This window comes from Ananas comosus, linkage group 5 (genome assembly GCF_001540865.1).
Source record: "Ananas comosus cultivar F153 linkage group 5, ASM154086v1, whole genome shotgun sequence".
Lineage (NCBI taxonomy): Eukaryota > Viridiplantae > Streptophyta > Magnoliopsida > Poales > Bromeliaceae > Ananas > Ananas comosus.
The window spans coordinates 3,515,291-3,537,304 of NC_033625.1; the positions used below are offsets into that span (position 1 = coordinate 3,515,291).

Consider the following 22,014-nt stretch of genomic DNA (forward strand, 5'->3'; position numbering starts at 1 on the left):
TCATTGTGTCGTCGTAACGTTTTGATTTTGTTTTGGTTTTTTTGATAATGAAATAAAGTATACAGATTATTGATATATTGTCGTTTACAATGTAGGTATTTGAATTTACGTCTGTATAATTTGGCTGTAAACGAAATATATTATAAAATAAAATTGACTTAGTTATATTTGTCAACTGAATTAATATTTTTATTTTGATTTACTGTCGAATTATAGTTACGTTCATCAAAAACACTCTGCTAATTAAACCGACCGAGTTTGGGGATCACCGCGTCTAAGGGTGTGTTTGGTACTCTGTAAAACTAGCTGAAAATTTTTTTTCCATGTAAAATTTTACTTTTTGATGTTTGGTTGCTAGTAAAAAGTTTTTCGCGGAAAAAGATTTTTACGCATACAAAGAAAATCCGAAGTTTTCGTTTTCCGCTCGCAGCGAGCGGAAAACGAAAACTACGGCACCAAAAATCGCGGCTCAGGAGGCTTCTTTGTGCACGGTCCACGAGGTGCCCATCACCTCGTGGACCGCGTGAGAGAGAGAGAGCACAGGTCCAAAATCGCGGCTCAGAGGCTTCTTTGTGCGCGGTCCACGAGGTGCCCATCACCTCGTAGACCGCGTGAGAGAGAGAGAGTGGAAGCATGTGGACCAGTGCTCCCTCTCTCTTTCATTTTATATATATATATATATATATAAAATTTTATTTTTTAAATATATTATTGTGTAATATTTTATATATAAATATTATTTATAAATACATAATAACTTATTTCATAGTATTAAATATATATTATTATATATTATATTATATTAAATACTTATCAATTTATTATATTATATAATAAATTGATAATTATTTAATATAATATATGCAATAGTCTTTATATAATACTACATAAAAATATATAATTTTTATACATAAAATATAAAATTAGTTTTTCTTTACTGTTGTTTGGTTGAAAGAAAAAAAATTATAAATAAAAAATTATTATATATATATTTTCTTATTGTATATATTATATTAAATAATTATCAATTTATTATATTATATAATTTTAATATATTTAATTTATAAATATAAATTATAATAATAATATATATAGCCTAATAATTAACCTAAATTATAAATAAATAATATATAGAATACATAATAATAATAAAAATAAAATATACTTTTTCCTTTCAACCATTCAACCAAATAACTATAACTGAAAACTAATTTTTTTTTCCTACAAATCAATCACCAAACTACGTAAAATTTTTTTTTCATCAAAAATTTTTTTCCACCGAAAATTTTTTTTCCCAGTTTTACGTCAAACCAAACAGCCCCTCAACAAAACCTCCCCACTCCAAAAATCCTCTTCCTCTTCTTCCCCGACGATGCGACGAGCACTCTCGAGAATCCCACGGCTTTCCCTGAGCTCCCACTCTGATTCCCTTCCTCCTCTTCCTCCTCTTCCCAGCGCTTCTCTTCCACCTCCTCGTCGTCGCCGCTACTTCACCTTCGGGTCTCGCGCCGCAGAGATCCCGTGCGGTTTCGTGAAGCGAGCGTCGCTGGGATGCTGCAGGGGTTCGCGATTCGCCGCCGGGTTCACGCCGCTGCAGCCCAAAGCGCTGGGCTCCATCATCGACCTCGGCAGGGCCGAGAACTGCTCCCCCGACGACCTCGTCTCCGTCTGGGACGATGTGAGAGCACTCCCTGAAACCCTAGCATATTTTTCCTGCTATAGATCGTGTTATCCTGTTTTCATTATTACGAGGTTGCTTGTGATTTTGTCAAAACGTCAGACATCTGAAATGCGCAATGTAGATCGCATTTGTTTGATCGATCGCATTCGGTGGGATCGAAAAGGCAGCTTATTTCATTCTTTGCTAACCAAACCCTAAAAATATATAATCCTAGGCCAGATTTCTGATCTGTTGGATATAAGAAAAATCTCCAAAATAAGACCCTAATCTAAGGACCCATATCGTAAATATTCGAGAGAACCATATGCACATGAAGTAATTATTATGCCATTTTATTGTCCTGTAAGCTTGTCGACTGATTTAGAGCATAAATGATAGCAATCCTGGCGACAGGCAAGTAAATGCGGCAGTAGTTGTTCTTTCCCTGTTTGCCAAGATCCAGAAATAATGATGGGACAGCTAAAGATCCTCTCCACTATTTAGAAGATTTCAGTAAAGTAGATAAAATTTATACCCTCTGTATGTGTTTTCTTTTTTCATTTTTTTGAACAGCCCTTTGTTGTTGAACAGTTACATTTAAGTTTATCGTAAGTCATCCTAGCTTACTGTCTAACCATTAGGTTTGTTAGTTAGAATGATATCGTCAGCGACAAAAGCATATTGTGCGACATCATCTTGGCTAATTTATGTATACCATTTCCAAACCATTAAGGACTTAATCCCAAACTTTTGTATCTTTTTTATGTAAATTCATTTGAATCTGTTGTAATTACCCTCATCACTCTTATCCCTATTGTTCATGTCATCAGGTTAATTTTTAAGAATCATTTGAAGGTTTGTTTGGATAATGTTAACTGTTGATGATGTTGAAGTATTTTCAAAATAGTGGAAGTAAATACTGTTGCATCTGTCTTATCAGTTATTTTTAGGCCTTCAATTTTTTTTTTTTTTTCTTGAGAAGAAGAATTCATGAAGCGTTTTCTTGGTCTCACATATTTAATTGATATCCTGCGTGATAGAATTTTAGATTCTTCTTTAGTTAGATTCTAAATTGCGTCTTCTTGACTTCGCTGTTTTTTTCCCTTTCCTTTTTTTCCCCTCTATTTCTCTATGAAACATCAGTATCACTTGGGAAGAGGTCATATAGGTGCATCCATGAAAGCAAACCTGTACCATCTTCTTGAGCAAAGATCAGCCACTTGGTAACTTCTTTTTTCCCCCTCTATTTTTTACTTGTTTGCATAAATGTCCTACATATTCTAACATAATTTGAACTTTGTAGCCGGCATTTCGTTATTCCTTTGTGGAGAGGAAGCGGATATACCACTATGTTCATTCAAGGTTTCTTTCTTGAACTTCCTTTTGTGGTTTTCTCCGCGGGCCGTTCATGCTTATGTTTGGAAGTTATCAACTTGTGATATTAAGTAGCTTTTTTTTTCTCGTTGTTATTTTGTACCTGCTAAACTATATTGTTGCATCATGCTTCTTATGATGATTGAATACTCCTTTTGAATCCGTTGCACTTGTTTTCACTGTCGCAGTTCAGATGCCGCACATACTCATCACGGGCCTTGAGGATTACAAGGCAAGAGGAACTCAAGCGAGCCCCTACTTCACCGTCACCCACTACACCGAATTTGCGGAAAGTAAGGGTGTGGTGCTTATCCGCGGGGATGTAGTATTCACCAGCAAGCTCAATGATTCTGAGGCAAAGTGGCTGCAAGAGACCACTCACTCTTTCTACCTAAATGATGTGCGGTACAAGCTTGTTGAGCAGTTCAACAAAGAGACGCACGAGTTTGAGTTCAAAAATGTCCTCCGGGCACTCGAAATGCCAACAGTTTGATCCTGTTACACTTCTTCCTCTGAAGGTTTTATATTCTTTTTCAGGGGAGAACCCGATCAATTGAATCTTACAGCAGCACTATGGAGATGAAGCTTGAAATGTTCTTCTGTTCCTTAGGTGAATATCTGTCCTTTATCCGCACTTTGTGCCCTCTATGCGCCCAATCATCATATACCTTTTTCTTTATTTTTTTCAATTTCATTGTTTAACCTTTCCCGGAATAAGTTACAGGCTTAGTCACTAACATCGAGCGAAAGAGATGTTTATGTAACATCTGCTTCTGTATGTACTTTACATATAAGTCTGCACGCTTGTGCAGTTGCGGCATGCATTTATCTGTTGATTTACATTTGACTTATGGTACCCGGGAATTTAAATTGAACCAGCTCACCTTATGTTGAGAGTACCAATGGAAATTTCATGAGCTTGTGGCTTTTTTTTTCTTTTTCTTTTTTTTTTTTCTTCGTCTTGCTTTTGGCTCAAAGTTGAGTTCGTAATAAGTGGTCGAGTGATGCTTTCTTTTACTGCTCAAGCTGGATAAATTATTTTTCTCAAGGTTCATTGGTTCTCTCATGGCACTGTTTTGTCTTTAACTGGTAGGCGTATTAATTACTGGATTTACGAAGGTGCATTTCTATGGAGTTACAAAATCTTCATCAACTATAAAGCGTATGCAGAGTTAGTGATGCACTAATGTTATGAGAATTTATTAGCGAATGCATTAGATGAGACTAAATCTTGTCTAACGTAAACAGTAAAGAAGATATAAATCGGTTTTGCAACCTGAAATGTTTGTATTTGATGCAGCTTGCTTTTGAGTGCTTAGACTTGAATGAGAGGGATGTATCTTCCTAAAACTCGCGTGTGCATTTGAGAGTAGCATAATCGACTCTCTTGATTTTTACAATTTTTCGCGTGTATAAGAATTACAGCTAAAAATGCACAAGGACTCCCCGTAGATGGCTCTACTATGTTACTTCAGAGAGTTTTTTTTCTTAATTTCTATCAAATAAATTAAAAGTTCGGTTAGATTTAACAATATTGTTAGCTGTGCTAATAAATCAACCAAAAAAAAACTTGAAATTAAAATTATTAAAACGTGAAAAAGTACGGACTTTTTTTTTTTTTTAAAAAAAGGGAGATTTGAGGCTCGATTTCGAAATTAGTTATAGTAAAAGGGGTTTTCATAAATCCTGATCGACCGCAGAATTGTGGCCCAACCTCTCGTGTTAAGCTCAACTGGTGCACCTCGCTCTCCCGCCCCTAAAACCCCCCAACCTCGTAGTCGTAGTTACTTAATCACCGCTCCCGAACGAAGAGAGAGGTAAACGCCTCCTCCCCCTTCGCCTTCCCTTTCTTCTTCTTCCACCTCCTCCCACTTCAAAACCCTAATTGTCTCCTGCTCCTCCTCCTCCTCTTCCTCCCCCTCCCTCTCTAGCCCAAAATGGCTTCCCACTCCTCCGCCGAAGCCGCCGAGGTCGAGAAGCTCTACGAGTTCGGGGAGCGGCTCAACGAGGCCAAGGACAAGTCTCAGGTGCCGCTTCTGCTTATCTTCAATCCTACTCCTTCGATTTTCGTTTTTTTTTTTTTTGGTGTTCTTGTGATTCTGATGGGGGGTTTCGTTGAATGGCGCAGCATGTGAGCGACTACGAGGGGATCATCATGGCGGTGAAGGGCCAGAGCGTGAAAGCGAAGCAGCTCGCGGCGCAGCTCATCCCCAGGTTCTTTAAGTTCTTCCCCAGCCTTGCCAGCAAGGCCCTCACAGCGCAGTTCGACCTCGTCGAGGACGAGGAGGAACTTGGGGTTGGCTTTCCTCTCTGCTCTTTCTTCTATAACCATTTTACTATAAAAAAGTGAAATATTTGCTCTAATTTTATGTTAGTATGGTAAAATTTGATAAACTTTCACTAGAAAATCAGTTCCTTAGGTGAACAGGTAAACTATTTTAGCTATTTCCCGAATTCCTATGATTGGATAGGGTTAAAGGGATCTAGAAGCCTAGAAGTGCACGTCACAAATTAATGTGATTACTAAAATCTGTTTGATTTGTTTGATTTAAGTGAAGTGTATGTGCAAATGTTAAATTAAGGTCTTTTGGCTATGTGCAATTGAATATGTTGGTGCATAGACTTCTTTATTCTTGTGTATTGTTGGTTAGTTTGTAAGCTCACGTTTTGCTTAAAAAAACAAAGATGGAAAGTAAGTTATTGCCGAGCTTTTGGTTTTTGGTACCAAGCAAACTTCACAGATGCATAGATTGCAACTAATTTGCTATCTGCTGGTACATTCTTGGTTACTTGGTACCTCAATTTCTTAGGACTTGATTCTTAACATGATTTAGTTAAGTTATTATTGCAGCCTATGTTTCATATGTTGTTCTGAATTCCTGGTTCTTTTATGCCTATCTTTGATATGCATTTGTTCCATTTAATGATTAAGAAGTTGAAGTATTTTCTGAATAAATTTACCCTGAACATCATAGACATTCATATATTCTTCCATGTATTGATTATGTGCTTTCATTACCTTGGCTGTTCGTATTCTGCATTGTAATAACCTTTTACGACATTAATCTTATCTATATGAAAGCATATTCAAATTACAGACTGTCAGCTTCATGTCATGTTGCATGCTTAGTTTTGTTGAGATACTGTCGTCTTGCACTTGTTGGCATTTTCTATTTCTTCGCCATATCCTCAGAATAGTTTAAGCTGGTTTTCTATGTGATTTTAAAATTTTATTGCTTGCTATTAATTTATGGCTTCAGGTTAGAGTACAAGCTATTCGCGGGTTTCCTCTTCTTTGCAAAGATACTCCAGAACATGTTTCCAAAATTGCAGATATTCTTGGACAACTCCTTACATATGGTATTGCTCTCTTATGTTTATGTGCTTTATGCCCTAATAGATTTACCATATACTTTGCGTTGATGGTTGAGTTTTTGTGCCCCAGGGGAAAATGTTGAGCGCGATGCAGTTAATAAATCTCTCATGTCTATTTTAAGGCAAGATGTGAAAGGTACATTTTAGTTTAGAATCCTATTAGAGCTCTCCTTTATGGAATGTGACTACTCAAACCTTATGTTTTCATTACTAGCACATTTCATTTTACATATTAAAAGATGGCATATAGGCTATAAATTACCATCGTAATGCATTTTATAATTTGCATTTTGCCAACCGTTTCAGAGATGGAGCTAGAATGCAATTCTTTGAGGGGCCCAACAATAATTTAGTACAGTATTGCATATTTAAAATCAATAATTAATATATATATATATATATATATATATATATACACACACACATATATATATGATTTTTTCAAAACAAATATAAAAGCACCGAAGTAATGAAATCCTTTTTTTTTTTTCCTAAATAAATAGCTCTAGTTCATATTTTTCCAAATGATTTAGTATGGATGCATTGATTTTCATGGATTTAATAAGATTACTCTAGAGTGCATGATACAAGCTGTATTTTTCTCCTTCTGAATGGCATATCAATTTTCTTTGGTAGCACCTTTTGCTGCTTTTGATAGGAAGGCTAAAAGATGTAAATGAAGTAGGTATAGCGGGGAGTTGCTATTAGGTTTGAACGAGATTTGGTTCATCAGTCAGAGTTGTGAAGATGGAGTAGCGAACGTACAGTGACCACATTATTGTAGATGATCTGCAAGCAGGGATCATAAGATTTAAGAACCCTTTGCTGTCTATCAAGTTATCTTATTAGGACTTTTGGTGTGACCCTTTATAAGTAGAAAAAACCCTGGTATTGGAATGTGTTCCCATCCATTTAAAACACATATGTTCTGTGTGCTTCTTGCTCATGAATCAACATGTAGTTCTTGCTACTGCTACAGTGGTGTGTTAAGATTCCACTTTCTGTGGCAATATTCATGAATTTACGCTATTCATCTTTTTTCTGTGTCATTTAGGATGCATTGAAAAGAAACCTCAACAACTCCTTAGGTCTTCCTTATTAATAAAGGCAAATCATGAGTGACAATATAAATGTCTATTTTTACTTGACTTGGTGCCTAGGGGAATGGTTCTTATTCTTGAAGATAAGGATCAGTATACGATATCACCTTTTCATTTCCTTGGGTACTCTTTTAAGATTTTCTCAGTTGTTTTTTCCAATTGTAATTGATAATGTGCATAATTCTAGACTATTAGTTCCTCTGTGGCATTCCAGCAACTAATTGTAGCCCCTTAGTGCTTTAGCAGCTATCAAGGTACTGTTTTTTATTAAACCATCATTACGGCCAGATCTTAATGTGGTTGACGTATTAGAATCCCTTGATTTGCTTATTGCTAAGGGTAGTCGTTAGTGACTACTTTGTGAATCTTCTTAGTTGAGAACTTTGTATTGTCTATACAGATGTTTTGGTATTGATAAGTTCTGGTTGATGGGTAATTTCTCTGATGCAGCTTCATTGACGGCTTTGTTTAAGCATGTTGAGATAGGCATGGAGAATGTTCGTGAAAAGGTCATCTGTTTCCTGAAAGACAAGGTAAATTCTAAATTTATATGGACAAGGTCATGTGTAGAGAAATCATCTATATTGTCTAAGCTAAAAAACATTTGTTTTTGGTCAGGTGTTCCCTTTAAAAGCAGAGCTGCTGAAGCCCCAAGTTGAAATGGAAAGATATGTCACTGATCTGGTGAAGAAAGTATGTTCCTATATTGCTTTTGATGACAACAAATTTATTTTTTTCCCACTGCCAGGAATTTGAATAATTTAGGTTTTCTGTGTATATATATATTTCTCTTAGTCTGTACCAAACATGTATCATTTTTCTAACAAATGACATCATTTTTCAGAGCTTACAAGATGTAACTGGTGCTGAGTTCAACTTGTTTATGGACTTCCTGAGGAGCTTTAGCATATTTGGAGAAGGTGCTCCTCCAGAGCGTATTCAAGAGCTGATTGAAATAATCGAAGCACAGGCTGACCTTGACGCACACTTTAATGTAAGTAATTTTGCCCGAGCAAGTGATGATGATGCAGAGATGTCTTGGTAACGTTTTGACAAATGTGAGAAGCTTTTGTTTTTTCTCGAGTCAAGTTGGCATGTTTGATGATCATTTAACACGTGACTGCTGCTCCTTTTCTCTTCCAGGTTGATGATGTTGACCATATCGATAGATTGATTTCATGCATGTATATGGCTCTTCCTATCTTCATGGTATGGACTGTTGGATGCAAGTTCATATAGCTTTGTGCATTTTTTATGTTCTTATTTTGTTTACCTTGTCTGAACTTGAACTAAACTCTGTTGTCAGAGAGGTGCTTCCAGCAGCAAGTTTCTCAACTATTTCAATAAGCACATAGTACCTGTCTTTGATAAGGTAAGCATTGTGACTATTTCAATAAGCACATATTGCCTGTCTTTGACGATGTAAGCATTTGTCTTCAATGCTTGCTGACCTTGTTCAGTTACAAGATTGGTTTCTGGTTTTCTCTAGCTGTATGTTTCATTTTATATTCCTCGCATGTCAAACTTTTATCGTTATATGCTCCAAGTGGTAACCAGTAGAAGCCTTTATGAGTTGATATGTTCGTGTTTCTGAGTTTTTCTAATAGTTTTGACAATTTATTTGATTTGTCCTTCTTGTAGAGCATTTTTATGACACCAAGAAGGATTTCCCTATGTTTCTCTTGACTAATCATAAATTTTCTTTGCATGAAATCTTACTCTTTTCAGTTTCCTGAAGAGAAGAAAATAGATCTGCTCAAGACTGTTGCTGGAAGTTCCCCATATGCTACGGCACAAGATTCACGCCAACTTCTTCCATCTATTGTCCAACTGCTTAAGGTATATGTTTGGTATCTCGTGGTCTGGAAGAGCAATTTTATTCGTAAAATCATAATTTATTTCCTGCTTGAGCTATTTTCTAACCTTTTTTTTCTGTTGCAAAGCCTTCTTTATGATACGCCTTTTCTTCTATTATTACATACTGTGTTTAGTGAAAATTTTAATTATATATATAGTTATATCTCTTTATTTTGCTTTCCGTAGAAGTGTATGCCCAGGAGGAAGACGGAAGAGACTAACTTCAACTACGTTGAGTGCTTGTTGTACACATTTCACCACCTAGCTCATAAGGTTACTTTACTTTCGCGTTGGTTTCCAGTATTTTGTTTGTGCAGCACTGCCTTGTACTTGAGCTGAGCTCTATGTGTCATGCAGACGCCAAACTCTACAAACAGTCTTTGTGGTTACAAGATTGTGACTGGCCAGCCATCTGATAGGCTTGGGGAGGATTTCTCAGATAACTACAAAGATTTTACAGAGAGGTAATCTTATATGTTAATCTATTGTATTTTACTCTCTTGAAATTTATATTCTGCATTTTATTAGCTTTTTATTGTTTTGCGGTTACTATTTTAATTGGCAGAAACTGTTACCTTCTCTAGTATAACTTCTTTAAGGCCCTATTGGATGTATGAATATCTTGGTCGGTATATCTTCCTGATTTACTCGAGAAGTTTGTATATTTGGTAGATGAGGAGTGTGATCAAATGTTTAAAATTGAATATTATATTAATTCAGCCTTCAAGCCATTTTTTTTTGGATAAGGTAAATTATTACGTAGGTGAAATATACTATCCTACCAAACTATGAATATCAAGACCTTTCAAGAAGCAAAATTCAAACTCTTTTCTTACAATCACAATAGAAAATCCTTATACCAAATAAGTTCCAAATAGGGCCTAAGTATTAGGCAACACTTAATGTGTTGCAATATTTGGCAATGTACTCATGGTCAATTTTCAATGAATTTAACATGCTTGCTTCTGAGTCCTGCTGATCTCAATATATCAGTTGATGAGGTGCCCTATGAGAGATAAACTTACAAAACAGAACATATGCTATTGTTTAATGCCCAAGTGAATTGAGATGAGATCAGTTCACCAAATCTTCAAGTGGAATATGAGCTGCTGCTTCATTCTGAATAGGAATTTATTTTTAATGCATTTCATTGTTATGTGTTTACTGTATAGGCATACATCTTTTTTCTGCTCCATGTTTTGATCTTGTTAAATGTTTCTGTGCAGGTTAACTGCAACTGAAGAAATAGTGAGAGCAAGCTTGAAGAAACTGACCCAGGGAATGGCAGAGCACAATAAGGCACTGTCTGCAGCTAAGACTGAAGAGGCAAAGGCTAAGATTGTGAGTTATTTTCAAAATTTCTTTTTATGCACTCTGTGCAAGGGAAAGGTTTCTTTTGAATATTGTCAAATGTGAAGAACGGAACCCTGATAATATTCTTAAAATCCACCAAGCATCGTATAAAATCCACATTTGATGTTGGTGTCTTGTTTATTCACATATAGCATCAAAATTGTACCTTTAACATATTTGAATATTTTGCAGAAAACTGAGCAGCAAAAAACAACAACTGGGTTGCGGATCTGTAATAACATATTGGCGATGACACAGGTAGCTGAATTTTCCAGATATTACTAGAGATAGTTATATCCCTTTTATATTTCACTGGATATGGAATATAAGTTTGGTCGCAAGACATTAGGAAGTATCAGTGGCTTACCATTGGTGAGTCTGTTCCAGTTAAGGAATTTTCCACCTAGTATTGAAAAGAAATTGGAAGACATGAGAGCACCTCCTGCTATGCTTGCAAACCCTTACCAAAACACAATTAGGGCTACTGCAATTGCTATTGCTTAGCAGTTCTGGCCACAGCACAGCTCAGCATCTATGTTTGGTTGCATCTGGGTTAGGTGTCCCTACTACTACAGTAAGGCCCGCGTTTATTTCGACCATAGTTTGTTGACTTGTATTCCTTTTGTAGCTGCCACTTGTCATGTCATCACCGTGTACTGTAAAGGTGCCCAGAGGTGGGATCTGCATTTCCTGCCTCATGTTGTGTCCGGATTTCATGCGGATTGCAGGTGGAGGGTTTTTTTACGCGCTTATTTTTGGTTTTGAGAATTGGGAGCGTGGCCCTATACTATATTACTACTGCACCTGAGCACCCTTACTGGATTTCAGACCCTCCCCAACCCTCCCTGTACCTTTTACCACTAGGAATCCCAATGTTCCTTTTTCTGTCTTTTTCAGCTGTTAAAGATCCAACGGTTCCAAAAGCATCTTCTGTTTAGGGTGGTGTCATATAGACGAGACATTCCTGTTCATATGTTTCATGATAGTAGAAATATGATGCTAATACTTCATACGCTTATATCTAAACACTGAATCTTTTGCTTGTTACCTTTTTCAGCCATTGCATGCGAAAGCTCCCACATTCATCGGAGATAAGAAGATCAAGCTCTCGTGGCAGGAGCCGGTGAAAAAGAGTACTCCAGCTTCTACAACTGGAGCAGGGTTAGATACTCTTCTCATCGTTTTTGTCTGTATATTTTCCTATTTTCTTTTAACTTGTATGCAACTCAATCTTGTGTCTCCCACTCACCTTTCAGGACCAAGAGAGCTGGAACTACCACAAATGGTGCCAGTGCGAATCCTTCGGCAAGCAAAAAGGGGCGAGTTGAGGGGGTGATGCAAAACCAGCTTGTCAACAGAGCTTTGGAAGGCCTATCTCGAGGTGGTGGGAGAAGCGGTGGAAGAGGAGGAAGGGGTTGGGGAGGCCGAGGAAGAGGTCGGGGTTTCCGCTAGATTCAGGGAAGAGATTCTCTACTTACCAGCTGTGCAGTAGATATTGGAGAGGGCGTTTCTGCTTCAAACTTAAACACACAGAAAGGTTGCAAAATTTTTGTTGAACTTGAGATGAAGCATGTTCTTATTTCAATCTGGGCGAAAGTGAAAAAGTTTCGACGTTGTATTTTGGCGATCCAAGGAGGTGGTGGATTGTGTAATCTACATTAGTTGGTTTATCAGAACATTCTAACCTTATGCATTAAGCTTAAACATCTTTTTCATTCTCTTTTTTGCCTATTGCACATCATCTGTCACACCAATGTACTTATTAATGGCTCAATAACGAAAATGTGTCTATCATCAGTTCCATTGAAGCAGGCCTTTTTAAACGTCAATTCTCAAAATCTATGGCTTTTTTTACATGTAGCTCCCTCATATATATATATATATATATATATATATATATATATATTTTGGCATATATGGTCTCCTTCTTGTTTTGTGAACACCACGTTAACAATTTTAAGTTGAATACAGTGATTGAATCATCCGTTTATATTTACATTTTAGTTTCTTTTTCTCACTACAAGATAATAAAAAAATACGGTAATCTAATCAGAGTGATTAAATCACTGTGTTCAACTTAAAAATGCCATTTAGACGTTCACATGATAAGAAAATAATTAGTTATATAAATATAAATTTATTAGGATTATTTATTAAATTTTTTTTTGAGAGGCTAAATACAAAAAAAAAGCCCCAAAATGTACAGAGATATCAGTCCACAATTTAATTATCCTGATCAACTATCGGTAGATATACACAGTAGTCCGCGAGAGTGGAGGCATGGACTTAAACACGCCTCAAGGAGAATAAAAGACCAGTCGCTGCATTTAACAAAAAAAAAAAAAAAAAAAAAAAAAAAAAACTTTTAGAAGTCCGATCAGAAAAATAATTATTCTGCAATTATACAAGTTATTGCAAAGCGCAGGTACTCAGGCTAGTGTTGCTATTAAGTGCTACTATTATCCACCAGGTTTAAAACTTTGGATCGAGGAAAAAAAAAATGTTTTAACAATTTTATCTGACTAATCAAAATTTGGGTGAAAAACTAACTACGTGAGCGCAAGTAGTAGCTAAACACCAAAATCTATTTACAGGTACTTAAATTTTATACGCAACACCTAGCAAGAAAGAAAAAACCATACACCTTAAACACCACATTGTAACTGTAGGCCACCGAAAAACAACTGTTCAACTCTTCTTTACCTAACATCCATCTCTGATTCTTCTCTGGTTGTTCTTACTTGCACATATGAATATATCTTTTAAAAACAAGACTAGTTGCGCTAACCTGTATCTTTACCAAGACTTTCGGATTCCTCAGCATCCATATTTCTGGATGTGACTGACTATTTAGCGCAGCTCACGGGGGGACTGGACTGGGTTATCTATGGAAGAATCCCCTACTGCAAGAGGATCAACCTTTAACGTGCCGTTCGACAAGTTAGATCCATCAGCCTCATCCCTCTCGTCAGTCTCCAATGATTGTTCTTTCTTCTTGCCGGAGCTTTTTCTATTAAATACACCTTTTATGCTCTGAGCAGATTTTCCCGCCTGCTTAACCATGTTCTTTGCTTTGTCCTTCAAATGACGTCTGCCCGGGCTTTCTCCCTCATCTTTTTCAGGACTAAAGCGCTCGTTTTCATTCTCCAGTTTAGACCCTTCATTTTTCCCTCCAATATCTTCATCCACTATGAGCTTCACTGATATCCGCTTCTCTCCAAGCGGCCTTATATTCGGTGGTGGAGTTGGAAGCGGCACGTCAGCACTCTCTCTTTCACTTCCCTTTTTTGGACTTCTGTGAAACACTGAACTTAGTTTTCCAAGGCCTCTCTTTAGTTTCGCATGCCGATGAGATTTACCACCATCCAAACTCTCCTCGTTACTAGTATCGCTAAGATGAGATCGTGATGCAGGTGAACTAGGGTTTTCTTTGAACCCCTCATTTGTCTCTCTAAGAAGTTGGGACTCCAGATAGCGGGCCCGTCCTTTGCGAGGTTCCCATGTTTGGGAGATATCACTGCCGGGCCGGTGCACCCACACTCCTGTCTTTTCTTGTCCCTCAATGTCAATGGGTTCAAACTCGTCTGCCATCTTCTGATCGCCATCACCCAGGTATTCATTGCTGTTGCGGGTTTCGGCAGTAGAGCTCGATTTGGGCGTTGTGCTTTCAGCGGGCTTGGCTGCTTCTTCTTCCTCACCATTAAGATCTTTCTTCACCTGCAAAATATTTTGCTGGCCTAAGTTCAGCAGTCAAGTTTTACTGCAATCTTGACATGTTGTTTTTACTTGGTAGAAAGGACACCTTTTCTGGTTCATCTTCGATGACAGTTATTGCTAAGTGAAGCCTTCCCATTTTAATATTATTCAATGGCAACCACTTGTCATGTCTTTGTCCTCCCCTTAAGTCGTTGATGTCCACACAACAGTTGCTGCAAAGAATAATCGTCCAAACACTAATTTGTTATATTTTAACTGAATGAAAATCTTCTTATTGGACAAATTACCTTCAAGATGTACAAGAAACTTTTCCCAGTCAAACTATGAGATTTAACAATAAATGCTAAAGGCACAAGTAACAAACCCGAGCGAGTCATCGAATAGAGGGTCTTTATCACGAACTTGGAGAACAAGCAAATTTTGTGCTTCCCATGAGCTGATAGGAATTTTAAATTCCTCCAGCCACTTTGGAGTTAATGTTTTTCGCTGGATTTTCGTCTGGAATCTGTAAGGACCAAGGTGGGCTTTCACATATGGATCAGCGAGTCCTACATATTGATTATTCAGCAGGATAAACATTTAAAGAGGAGTCAAAACTTTTGAATAAGAATGAAACAAAGAATGACCATCAACTACAAGTAGTTGTATAAACTTACCATTTAAATCTGATGGTTTCATGTTAGCTCCTTCTATAATCTCCAGTTGTACATAAGCGATAGGAGGTTTCTCATTGACAGTGAACCAGTCCCCTGAGAAATACAGCATAAAAAGTGTTTCAATAAGCAAAAAAAAGCTATAGAACAAATTGTTCTTCTCGAAGCATATGCAACATGTAAAGAAAATATCACAATTCTCTGGTCTCAGTATGAAGTAAGTGAATAGCCTCAAAACACCTGTTCCCTTATTTCTCAATTAGACAATTGAGGATTTTGAGTTAATACATGCAGCTAGTTACTGATGGTGCTATATTTTGTGTTCACCAACTATCGAGTGTCGCATGGTTGAACTTGAAAAAGATGGTTGTCTCGCTGACCACATCATGTCAAATGTCTTTGTTCGCATAATACATCAAGTATCTTATTCTTAGAAATATGAGGTCTAACATTTCTACATGTTCAATCAGAACTCCTGAGTAAAAGATTATGTTGAAAGCCTTTAAATCATAACCATGCAGTCAACTCAGAGAGCCTGGTAAAGCACCAACCATAGCGTCATTCACAAACTAATCAATAACTAGTGTATACTATATGTTTAAATACTCATATATTTACTATAGCTTTTGCAATACCAAAATAATATGACAAAGGTCCGCCTTATGCACAGTCAGAATCCCATATAGTAAGAGGAAACAAAATGCCAAAATAATCTTGAAGGAGTCAAGCATTCAAACAGTGATGGAATAATTGAACAGATATGGTAATGACTCTAGTTTAAAATCTGAAAAGCTGTAACCTGAATGTTTGCGTGTTACCTGTGGGTGCTGAAGCAAATTTTTCCACATCAACAACAAGCATGTTGGGCTGAGAAAAAAAAAGAAGCATTATCTCTAGTAATTGGAAGTAGAAAGTCTAATATTTCCAGAAGAACCGAAAAGAAAAATAAAATTCACATAGTAATTGCAGAAGCTTGATCCAACAAGAATAATATATCCACCCTTTCTTCTAATAAAGAGACATGAGCTACAAATACTAATGCTTTTTGAATCAACATAGTCAGAAGAACTAACCTCAACCAATGTCTGCCCAAATGCGACATCCAACAGTTTATCCTACAAAACCAAACCAGTTACATGAATTCACTGAGCAATAATGGATGGAATTATATATATAAGCATACATATTTAAAAGAAAAAGGAAAAACCTACAAGCCATCCTGAGATTCCAGGAAGTTCAGTTACATCAAGCCCATGACCAAATATGGGCTTCACTGTCATCTGGAAATATGGAGGCTCAACAAAGCATACTCTGACACGTCCGATAAACGGCCATTCCCGGAGAAACTTCACACCTACAAGTACCTGTATCAAAGAAAAAAAAAAAACTAAAGAGAAAGAAGAAAAAAGAAGGCCTTAGTTTGTCCAAAGGATTAATAACAGTGCCTATTTCACAAATAGTTAAAAGCACACAAAACCAACAGCAAGACAACATAGTAGACCAAACATGTGATTGCTTAATCTGTTATATTATCCAATGGATTCAAAACCAAATGTTGCTTGGGGAAGGATATTACTTAATCTGATCCTAAGAAGTACATACAATTAGAAAAAGATTTGAGTTCGAGCATGGCTCATTTCTCCTGCTTTTCCCCTTTTTCCGCTCAACTCCCATAATTAACAACCCCACAAACATGGAAACAAACATGGAATTGGAAATCCTGTTAATCCTCTCCCTCTGTCCCTTCCTCTATCTCAAATTGTCGCTAAACATTCATAACTCCTTACATTTTCCATTTTTTGACCTTTAACATGCATCATACATGAACATTTGCTAGTTTAAAGTAAATTAACAACTGCAGCATAAAATTGTGGTTACAAGTTAAACGCATTCCACTCAGACTTTGATGACCACTGACTTCCCTGATCTTCAAAGAGATTAGACCTCCTCTTCCTGATAATAATTTTGGAAACTATCTACCCTTAGAAAACTATAAATAAATGTCATAAAACAGAAGAACTTAATAGGAAAATATTCCAAGGACTGCTCCACTAGAAATTGTCAGATTAAATAGGCCATAAACAAAAATATCTTCACCTTTCCTTCAACATGCATACCAGTTACATGCATGTTTGCTGTAATGCCAAATCCTAATCTTTTCCGCAGTTGCACTGCGAGTATTGCACTCATGTCTTCTGCTGACATAAAATTCAACCCCAATTCTAGAACCTGCAATTTCCAGCGTAAATGAAAATTTTTTTAAAAAAAGAAAACTTTTTCTTGAGAGCACCATACTGTAGCAGTATATGGTAAGTTGATAGCAAAATCAGGAAAAGAAAAAAAGATAACAGATTCATACCAAATGGTCATCATCTGCTTGTTGAGCAAGGACTCTTATATCTGTAAACAAAGGTGGATTTCTACCCAAGTAAAGATTCTGAATAGCTGCTTTTCGCTGCAAAATATATTGCATACAGGAATCATTGATTGTTCGACATGAGGCACTAAGTGCAGTTAAACCTATTGTTTTACAAAATTAAAGGTAGTGCTAGGATAAAAAAAAAAAACAATGTTCTCAGAACTCAATAGATGTAGTTAAAGGTAAAAATAATTAAAGCTTAAATAAATTATAAAGCATTGTGAAATTGGTACCTGATTTTTTTTTTTTCTTTTTTCCTTACTACCTTACCATTCGTTATTTTTGGAAATTGGAACCATTTCAAAATGCAGTATAGTTTTAAATAAGAATTCCCTTTTCTTTTCCCTGAGGTCACATCTATTAAGTAGAAGTCTAGAAGATATGATCATGGATAGGCAGAGTAATAGTCGTAACATATCTACAAACTGAATCACACAAATGTAATGACGAGAAAGCATACAGCTGTCCAAGGCTTGAACTTGTCCAAGAACCATGGTATGATGGGCAGAAGGAACTGCTGAGACGCAATCTTTTCAAGGCATATAGGCCAGATCTTCTCGACCGCATGATTCAACCATCGAACAGATTCCGTATCAGAGAGAAGCTAATGCATGAAATAGCATGAGTCATTACTATCAACATCTCAAACCCCCAAAAAACGAAAAGTTTAGTTCTCAAGCAGGTTTACATTACAATCAACATGAAGAAAAAGTACTCGCTAAGCACATAACTTGTAACATACCCTTCTTTGATTGGCACATTTTCTTTCCTCGAACTGTAATCGCCTTTGTAATCGCAGTGTGCAGCGCTCATTTACCTATTACAAAGGATTAAAAAAGTCACTTTTTCTCGACTAATAAGTAACAAATACCTGCCCTAAGCACTTTTCTACCAAAGTCTACAGTAATGCCATTACTCTGAGAAGTACAAAACTAGACGATGGTCGCCTAAAATCCCCTCAAACATACAAAATCGTCAATTTCATAATTATTATGTCTTGTATAGACCACATAACGCAAAAAAATTGCAAGGCAAATAATTTCAAGCATATATAATGATCTAACACCTAGAAAAAAAAAAAAAAAAACATTATTAGGATAAAAAGTCAAGGCACAAAGTTAAACAAGTTTGAGATGCTATGATCAACTCCTGAAATTCGTTCCCACCATTCAGATGAGCGATTACTTCCCACCGCAAAAAAAAAAAAAAAAAAAACAACAACAACAGCAGTAACCATGAATCTTCTAAAGATTCGCAAAATTGATCCACATGAGACAACACCACAAGTATCACCAAGTACGATCTATTTCACTTTTCATCGTAAAAAAAAAAACAAACCAAATAGTGAGGGTAAAATTACCAAGTAGAGATACAACAGGGCGACGAAGAAAAGGACGGGGTGGGACCATCCGATCGAAATGGAGATCCACAACAGGGCAAGAACCAACGTGATGTGGTGTATGATCGACACCTCCATTATATTCATCTCTTTTACTCGATTTTTTTGAAAGAGAGAGTATATGCGTTTGAATCTCAGTATATAGTATCGAGAGAAGGGAGAGAAAGGGAAGAGAAAGTGAGAGGGATCGGTTACGCAGAGAGAAACTAACAGACTCGGAGGATGTTAATCAGATGTTATGAACTTTTAGAAATTGGAATTAGGATTAGAGGCGAATTGTGGGGGATTCATCCATCTACTTTTAAAAATTAAGAGAAAGAAAGAAAAATATATAAAATATTATTATTTTCGCTGATGAAGCGGAGAGTGATATATCGTGGCGGTTGAGGCGCCTCGTCACGCGTCGGCGTCGCCGGCGCGTGGACTCGGAGTTTGGAGTTACCAGAACTGGTGCACGTCAGACTCTGGCATGCGGGGCCCACATCGCCAGCTTTCTCAGTATACTGTAGCCGTCCGATGACCGTGCTATTGCGGTTTCCTTTGATAATTATTTACGATATAATAAAAATAAGACTACTATACTTTTGAAAGCACGGAGCCTTTTGTGCTTTCAAATTATTTTTTATATTGCGACTTTCGAATCGTCAATCGATTTTGTTAAACTTTTTTTTTTGAGAGATAGATAGCACGCTACCCGCTTTGTATATTTCATTTAGAAATAAATTTAGCTAGAAATGTGAATCAACTAGAATTCGAACTTGGGTCTCGGGTACCAATCACCAAGTCCTTTACCACTTGCTCTAGAGACGGCCAGTTCGGCTCCGTTAAACTTGATCTAGAGTATTTGAAGTACCTAGAAAATAAATTTTGCGATTTTTCGATATTATTTGTCTAGTGAACGAAGGCGTTCAAAATCAACAGTTGAAAATAAAAATTCTATAAAACGTAATAATATGACATTAAAATTTTAGATCAATATCTTTGATCTTGTTTTATATAGTATAAAGAATTTTCTAGCAAAATTTCACGTGATTTGAATATTTCTACATCGTTAAACTTGCAAACGGCTCACTACGGCCATTAAAATTATTGATTTTGAACCCCTTCGATCACTAGGCAAATAATATCGAAAAATTATAAAATTTATTTTCTAGGTACTTCAAATACTATAGATCAAGTTTAACAGAGCCGATCGACGATTCGCAAGTCGCAAAATCAAAAACGACCTGAAAGCACGGAAGGCTTTGTGCTTCCAAAAGTATAGTAGCCTCACTCATATAATAATACGATTGATCATATATATAAAATATTATATATAATTTTATAAAATTGAAAAAATTAACTATTAAATTATACAATTTGTAAAGTTATATAAAAATTTTGTTGGAAAGTATGATATTTCTAAAGCTGCTAATATAGCAATAATATGAGCAATACTACATGTACATCGTAATGGATAAGATGTTTTTATTAGACAAGTGGTGTCAATCCCACTCATTGAATAAATGGGGAGGAGTGTAATATATACACCCGATTGGGGATGTGTAAATAGTGTTTTTTCAATAATATATAATTACAGTATTGTGAATTAAAAATAGGCCAATTTGCATAAAAAATCCACTTATTTTGGGCTTTTGTAAAATCGGGCCATTTTTTTCGTTTTTGCAGATTCGGTCCGCTTTTTCAGCAAACTGACCAAAATACCCTTATACCTTTTTCTCTTTCCTCTTTCTCTCTCCTTTTTTTTCTCTCGTTCTTTTTTCTTTTTCTTCCCAGAGAGCGGCGAAGACGGAGCGGAGGTGCCCTTATACCTTTTCTTTTCTCTTTTTTCTCTCGTTCTTTTTTTTCTTTCTCTTCCCAGAGAGCGGCGAAGACAGAGCGGCGTCGCCGCCGGCGCCCCCACCTTCCTCGCGTCCGATCCCCCCAAGGCCGGGCTGTGACTTTTTTTTTTTTGCATTTTTCTTTTCTTTTCTTCTTTGACTCTCCTCCACAGTTTCCGACGACGGCGCCTCTCTCGCTATTTCCTGCCCTTCTCATCTCTCCTTCTCCCTCCTTCTCTGCTGCCTCCGACGACGATGCATCTTCGCCGACACCGACGCCGACACCGTCGAGATCACTGCGGCGCTGCAGCCTTGGAGTGGGGGGTCTTTAGCGGCGTCGTCACCGACACAGTGGCTATTGACAGAGAGGGTGACAAAAAAAAAAAAGAAATAGAAAAAAAATAAAGATAAAAAAATATATAAAAGAAAAGGATGAAGATGAAATTGTATCGTTAACTACAAAAAAAATTACAAGTTGCACTACTTAAGATGTAAACTGCAGCTTTAAAATGAAAATTACACTCTTTAAACGAAAATTACACTCTTTGAAAGATATTTACACTGTTTCTCTTCTTATTGCACTCTTTCAGATATAAACTGCACCCACTAAGATAAAAATTACACTCTTTAAATGAAAGTTGTATTGTTTCTCCTCTTGTTGCACCGTTTCTCCTCTTGTTGCACCATTTCTCCTCTTGTTACACTATTTTTTATCTTAAACTGCACCCATTTAAGAGATATTTATACTGCTTCTCCTCTTGTTGCACTGTTTCTCCTCTTGTTGCACTGTTTCTCTTCTTTAAAGAGGAGAAACAGTGCAACAAGAGGAGAAGCAGTATAAATATCTGTTAAAGAGGTGCAGTTTAAAATAAAAAACAGTCCGACCCCGTTCGCCGCGGTCGCTGCCGCTGCGGCGACGGGATCGGGCTGGGGGTCCACGCCGGACGCGACGTCTCGACGTCGTCGTGGGAGAAGCAGAGGCGCTGGTCGGCGGCTTCTGCGCGGCGGCGGGAGGAGAGGCGGCGCCGACGGAGAAGAACACGCGCGGCGCTGGTGCCGGCGCCGGTTGCGCTTCCGCCTCCCCTTCCTGCGCTCTGCCGCTCGGCCTCCCCTTCTTCTTCTTCGCCGTTGTCTTCTTCTCCGCATCCAGCCCGACCCCGTTCACAGCGGCCGCTGCCGCCGCGGCGACGGGATCGGGCTGGGGTCCGCGGCGGCGGAGGAGAGGAGGAGGGGGTCGCGAGCGGTGGAGAGAAGGGTGAGGAGGGAGGCGACGGTGAAGAAGAAGGC

General features: G+C 37.4%; 3 protein-coding genes across 4 annotated transcripts; 2 read left to right on the forward strand and 1 right to left on the reverse strand.

Moving 5' to 3' along the window:
- Positions 260 to 3,959, forward strand: LOC109710763 (ATP synthase mitochondrial F1 complex assembly factor 1). Its single transcript, XM_020233511.1, has 5 exons — positions 260 to 277; positions 1,325 to 1,678; positions 2,804 to 2,883; positions 2,964 to 3,022; positions 3,223 to 3,959. The coding sequence occupies exons 2-5, from the start codon at positions 1,373 to 1,375 to the stop codon at positions 3,525 to 3,527; spliced, it is 750 nt and encodes a 249-aa protein (XP_020089100.1). The 5' UTR covers positions 260 to 277; positions 1,325 to 1,372; the 3' UTR covers positions 3,528 to 3,959.
- On the forward strand, positions 4,768 to 12,527 carry LOC109710859 (apoptosis inhibitor 5-like protein API5). 2 transcript variants are annotated; one of them, XM_020233647.1, is made up of 17 exons: positions 4,768 to 4,851; positions 4,966 to 5,061; positions 5,163 to 5,330; positions 6,295 to 6,394; positions 6,480 to 6,545; positions 7,960 to 8,042; positions 8,128 to 8,202; positions 8,354 to 8,503; positions 8,653 to 8,718; positions 8,816 to 8,881; positions 9,238 to 9,348; positions 9,553 to 9,639; positions 9,724 to 9,830; positions 10,593 to 10,707; positions 10,912 to 10,977; positions 11,777 to 11,880; positions 11,976 to 12,171. In XM_020233647.1, the coding sequence occupies exons 2-17, from the start codon at positions 4,972 to 4,974 to the stop codon at positions 12,169 to 12,171; spliced, it is 1,650 nt and encodes a 549-aa protein (XP_020089236.1). In that variant the 5' UTR covers positions 4,768 to 4,851; positions 4,966 to 4,971. The 2 variants fall into 2 exon arrangements, with proteins under 2 accessions (XP_020089236.1, XP_020089237.1); XM_020233648.1 differs by having other exon boundaries at positions 4,770 to 5,061; positions 11,976 to 12,527.
- Positions 13,097 to 19,232, reverse strand: LOC109710822 (C2 domain-containing protein At1g53590-like). The gene is made up of 12 exons (XM_020233599.1): positions 18,869 to 19,232; positions 18,251 to 18,325; positions 17,969 to 18,112; positions 17,449 to 17,544; positions 17,187 to 17,318; positions 16,301 to 16,453; positions 16,163 to 16,204; positions 15,908 to 15,956; positions 15,093 to 15,185; positions 14,801 to 14,984; positions 14,522 to 14,648; positions 13,097 to 14,436 (listed from the first exon to the last, which is right to left on the reverse strand). The coding sequence occupies exons 1-12, from the start codon at positions 18,992 to 18,994 to the stop codon at positions 13,570 to 13,572; spliced, it is 2,088 nt and encodes a 695-aa protein (XP_020089188.1). The 5' UTR covers positions 18,995 to 19,232; the 3' UTR covers positions 13,097 to 13,569.

Excerpts from the sequence above, each read along its gene's own strand:
- LOC109710763 (XM_020233511.1), top strand. The coding sequence starts at position 1,373 with ATGCGACGAGCACTCTCGAGAATCCCACGGCTTTCCCTGAGCTCCCAC. Across the intron at positions 1,679-2,803 it reads TCGTCTCCGTCTGGGACGAT|TATCACTTGGGAAGAGGTCA; the intron begins GTGAGAGCACTC and ends ATGAAACATCAG. Across the intron at positions 2,884-2,963 it reads GAGCAAAGATCAGCCACTTG|CCGGCATTTCGTTATTCCTT; the intron begins GTAACTTCTTTT and ends TGAACTTTGTAG.
- LOC109710859 (XM_020233647.1), top strand. The coding sequence starts at position 4,972 with ATGGCTTCCCACTCCTCCGCCGAAGCCGCCGAGGTCGAGAAGCTCTAC. Across the intron at positions 6,395-6,479 it reads TGGACAACTCCTTACATATG|GGGAAAATGTTGAGCGCGAT; the intron begins GTATTGCTCTCT and ends TTTGTGCCCCAG. Across the intron at positions 6,546-7,959 it reads TTTAAGGCAAGATGTGAAAG|CTTCATTGACGGCTTTGTTT; the intron begins GTACATTTTAGT and ends TCTCTGATGCAG.
- LOC109710822 (XM_020233599.1), bottom strand. The coding sequence starts at position 18,994 with ATGAATATAATGGAGGTGTCGATCATACACCACATCACGTTGGTTCTT. Across the intron at positions 17,545-17,968 it reads AGTTCAAGCCTTGGACAGCT|CGAAAAGCAGCTATTCAGAA; the intron begins GTATGCTTTCTC and ends TATATTTTGCAG. Across the intron at positions 14,437-14,521 it reads TCGAAGATGAACCAGAAAAG|GTGAAGAAAGATCTTAATGG; the intron begins GTGTCCTTTCTA and ends AATATTTTGCAG.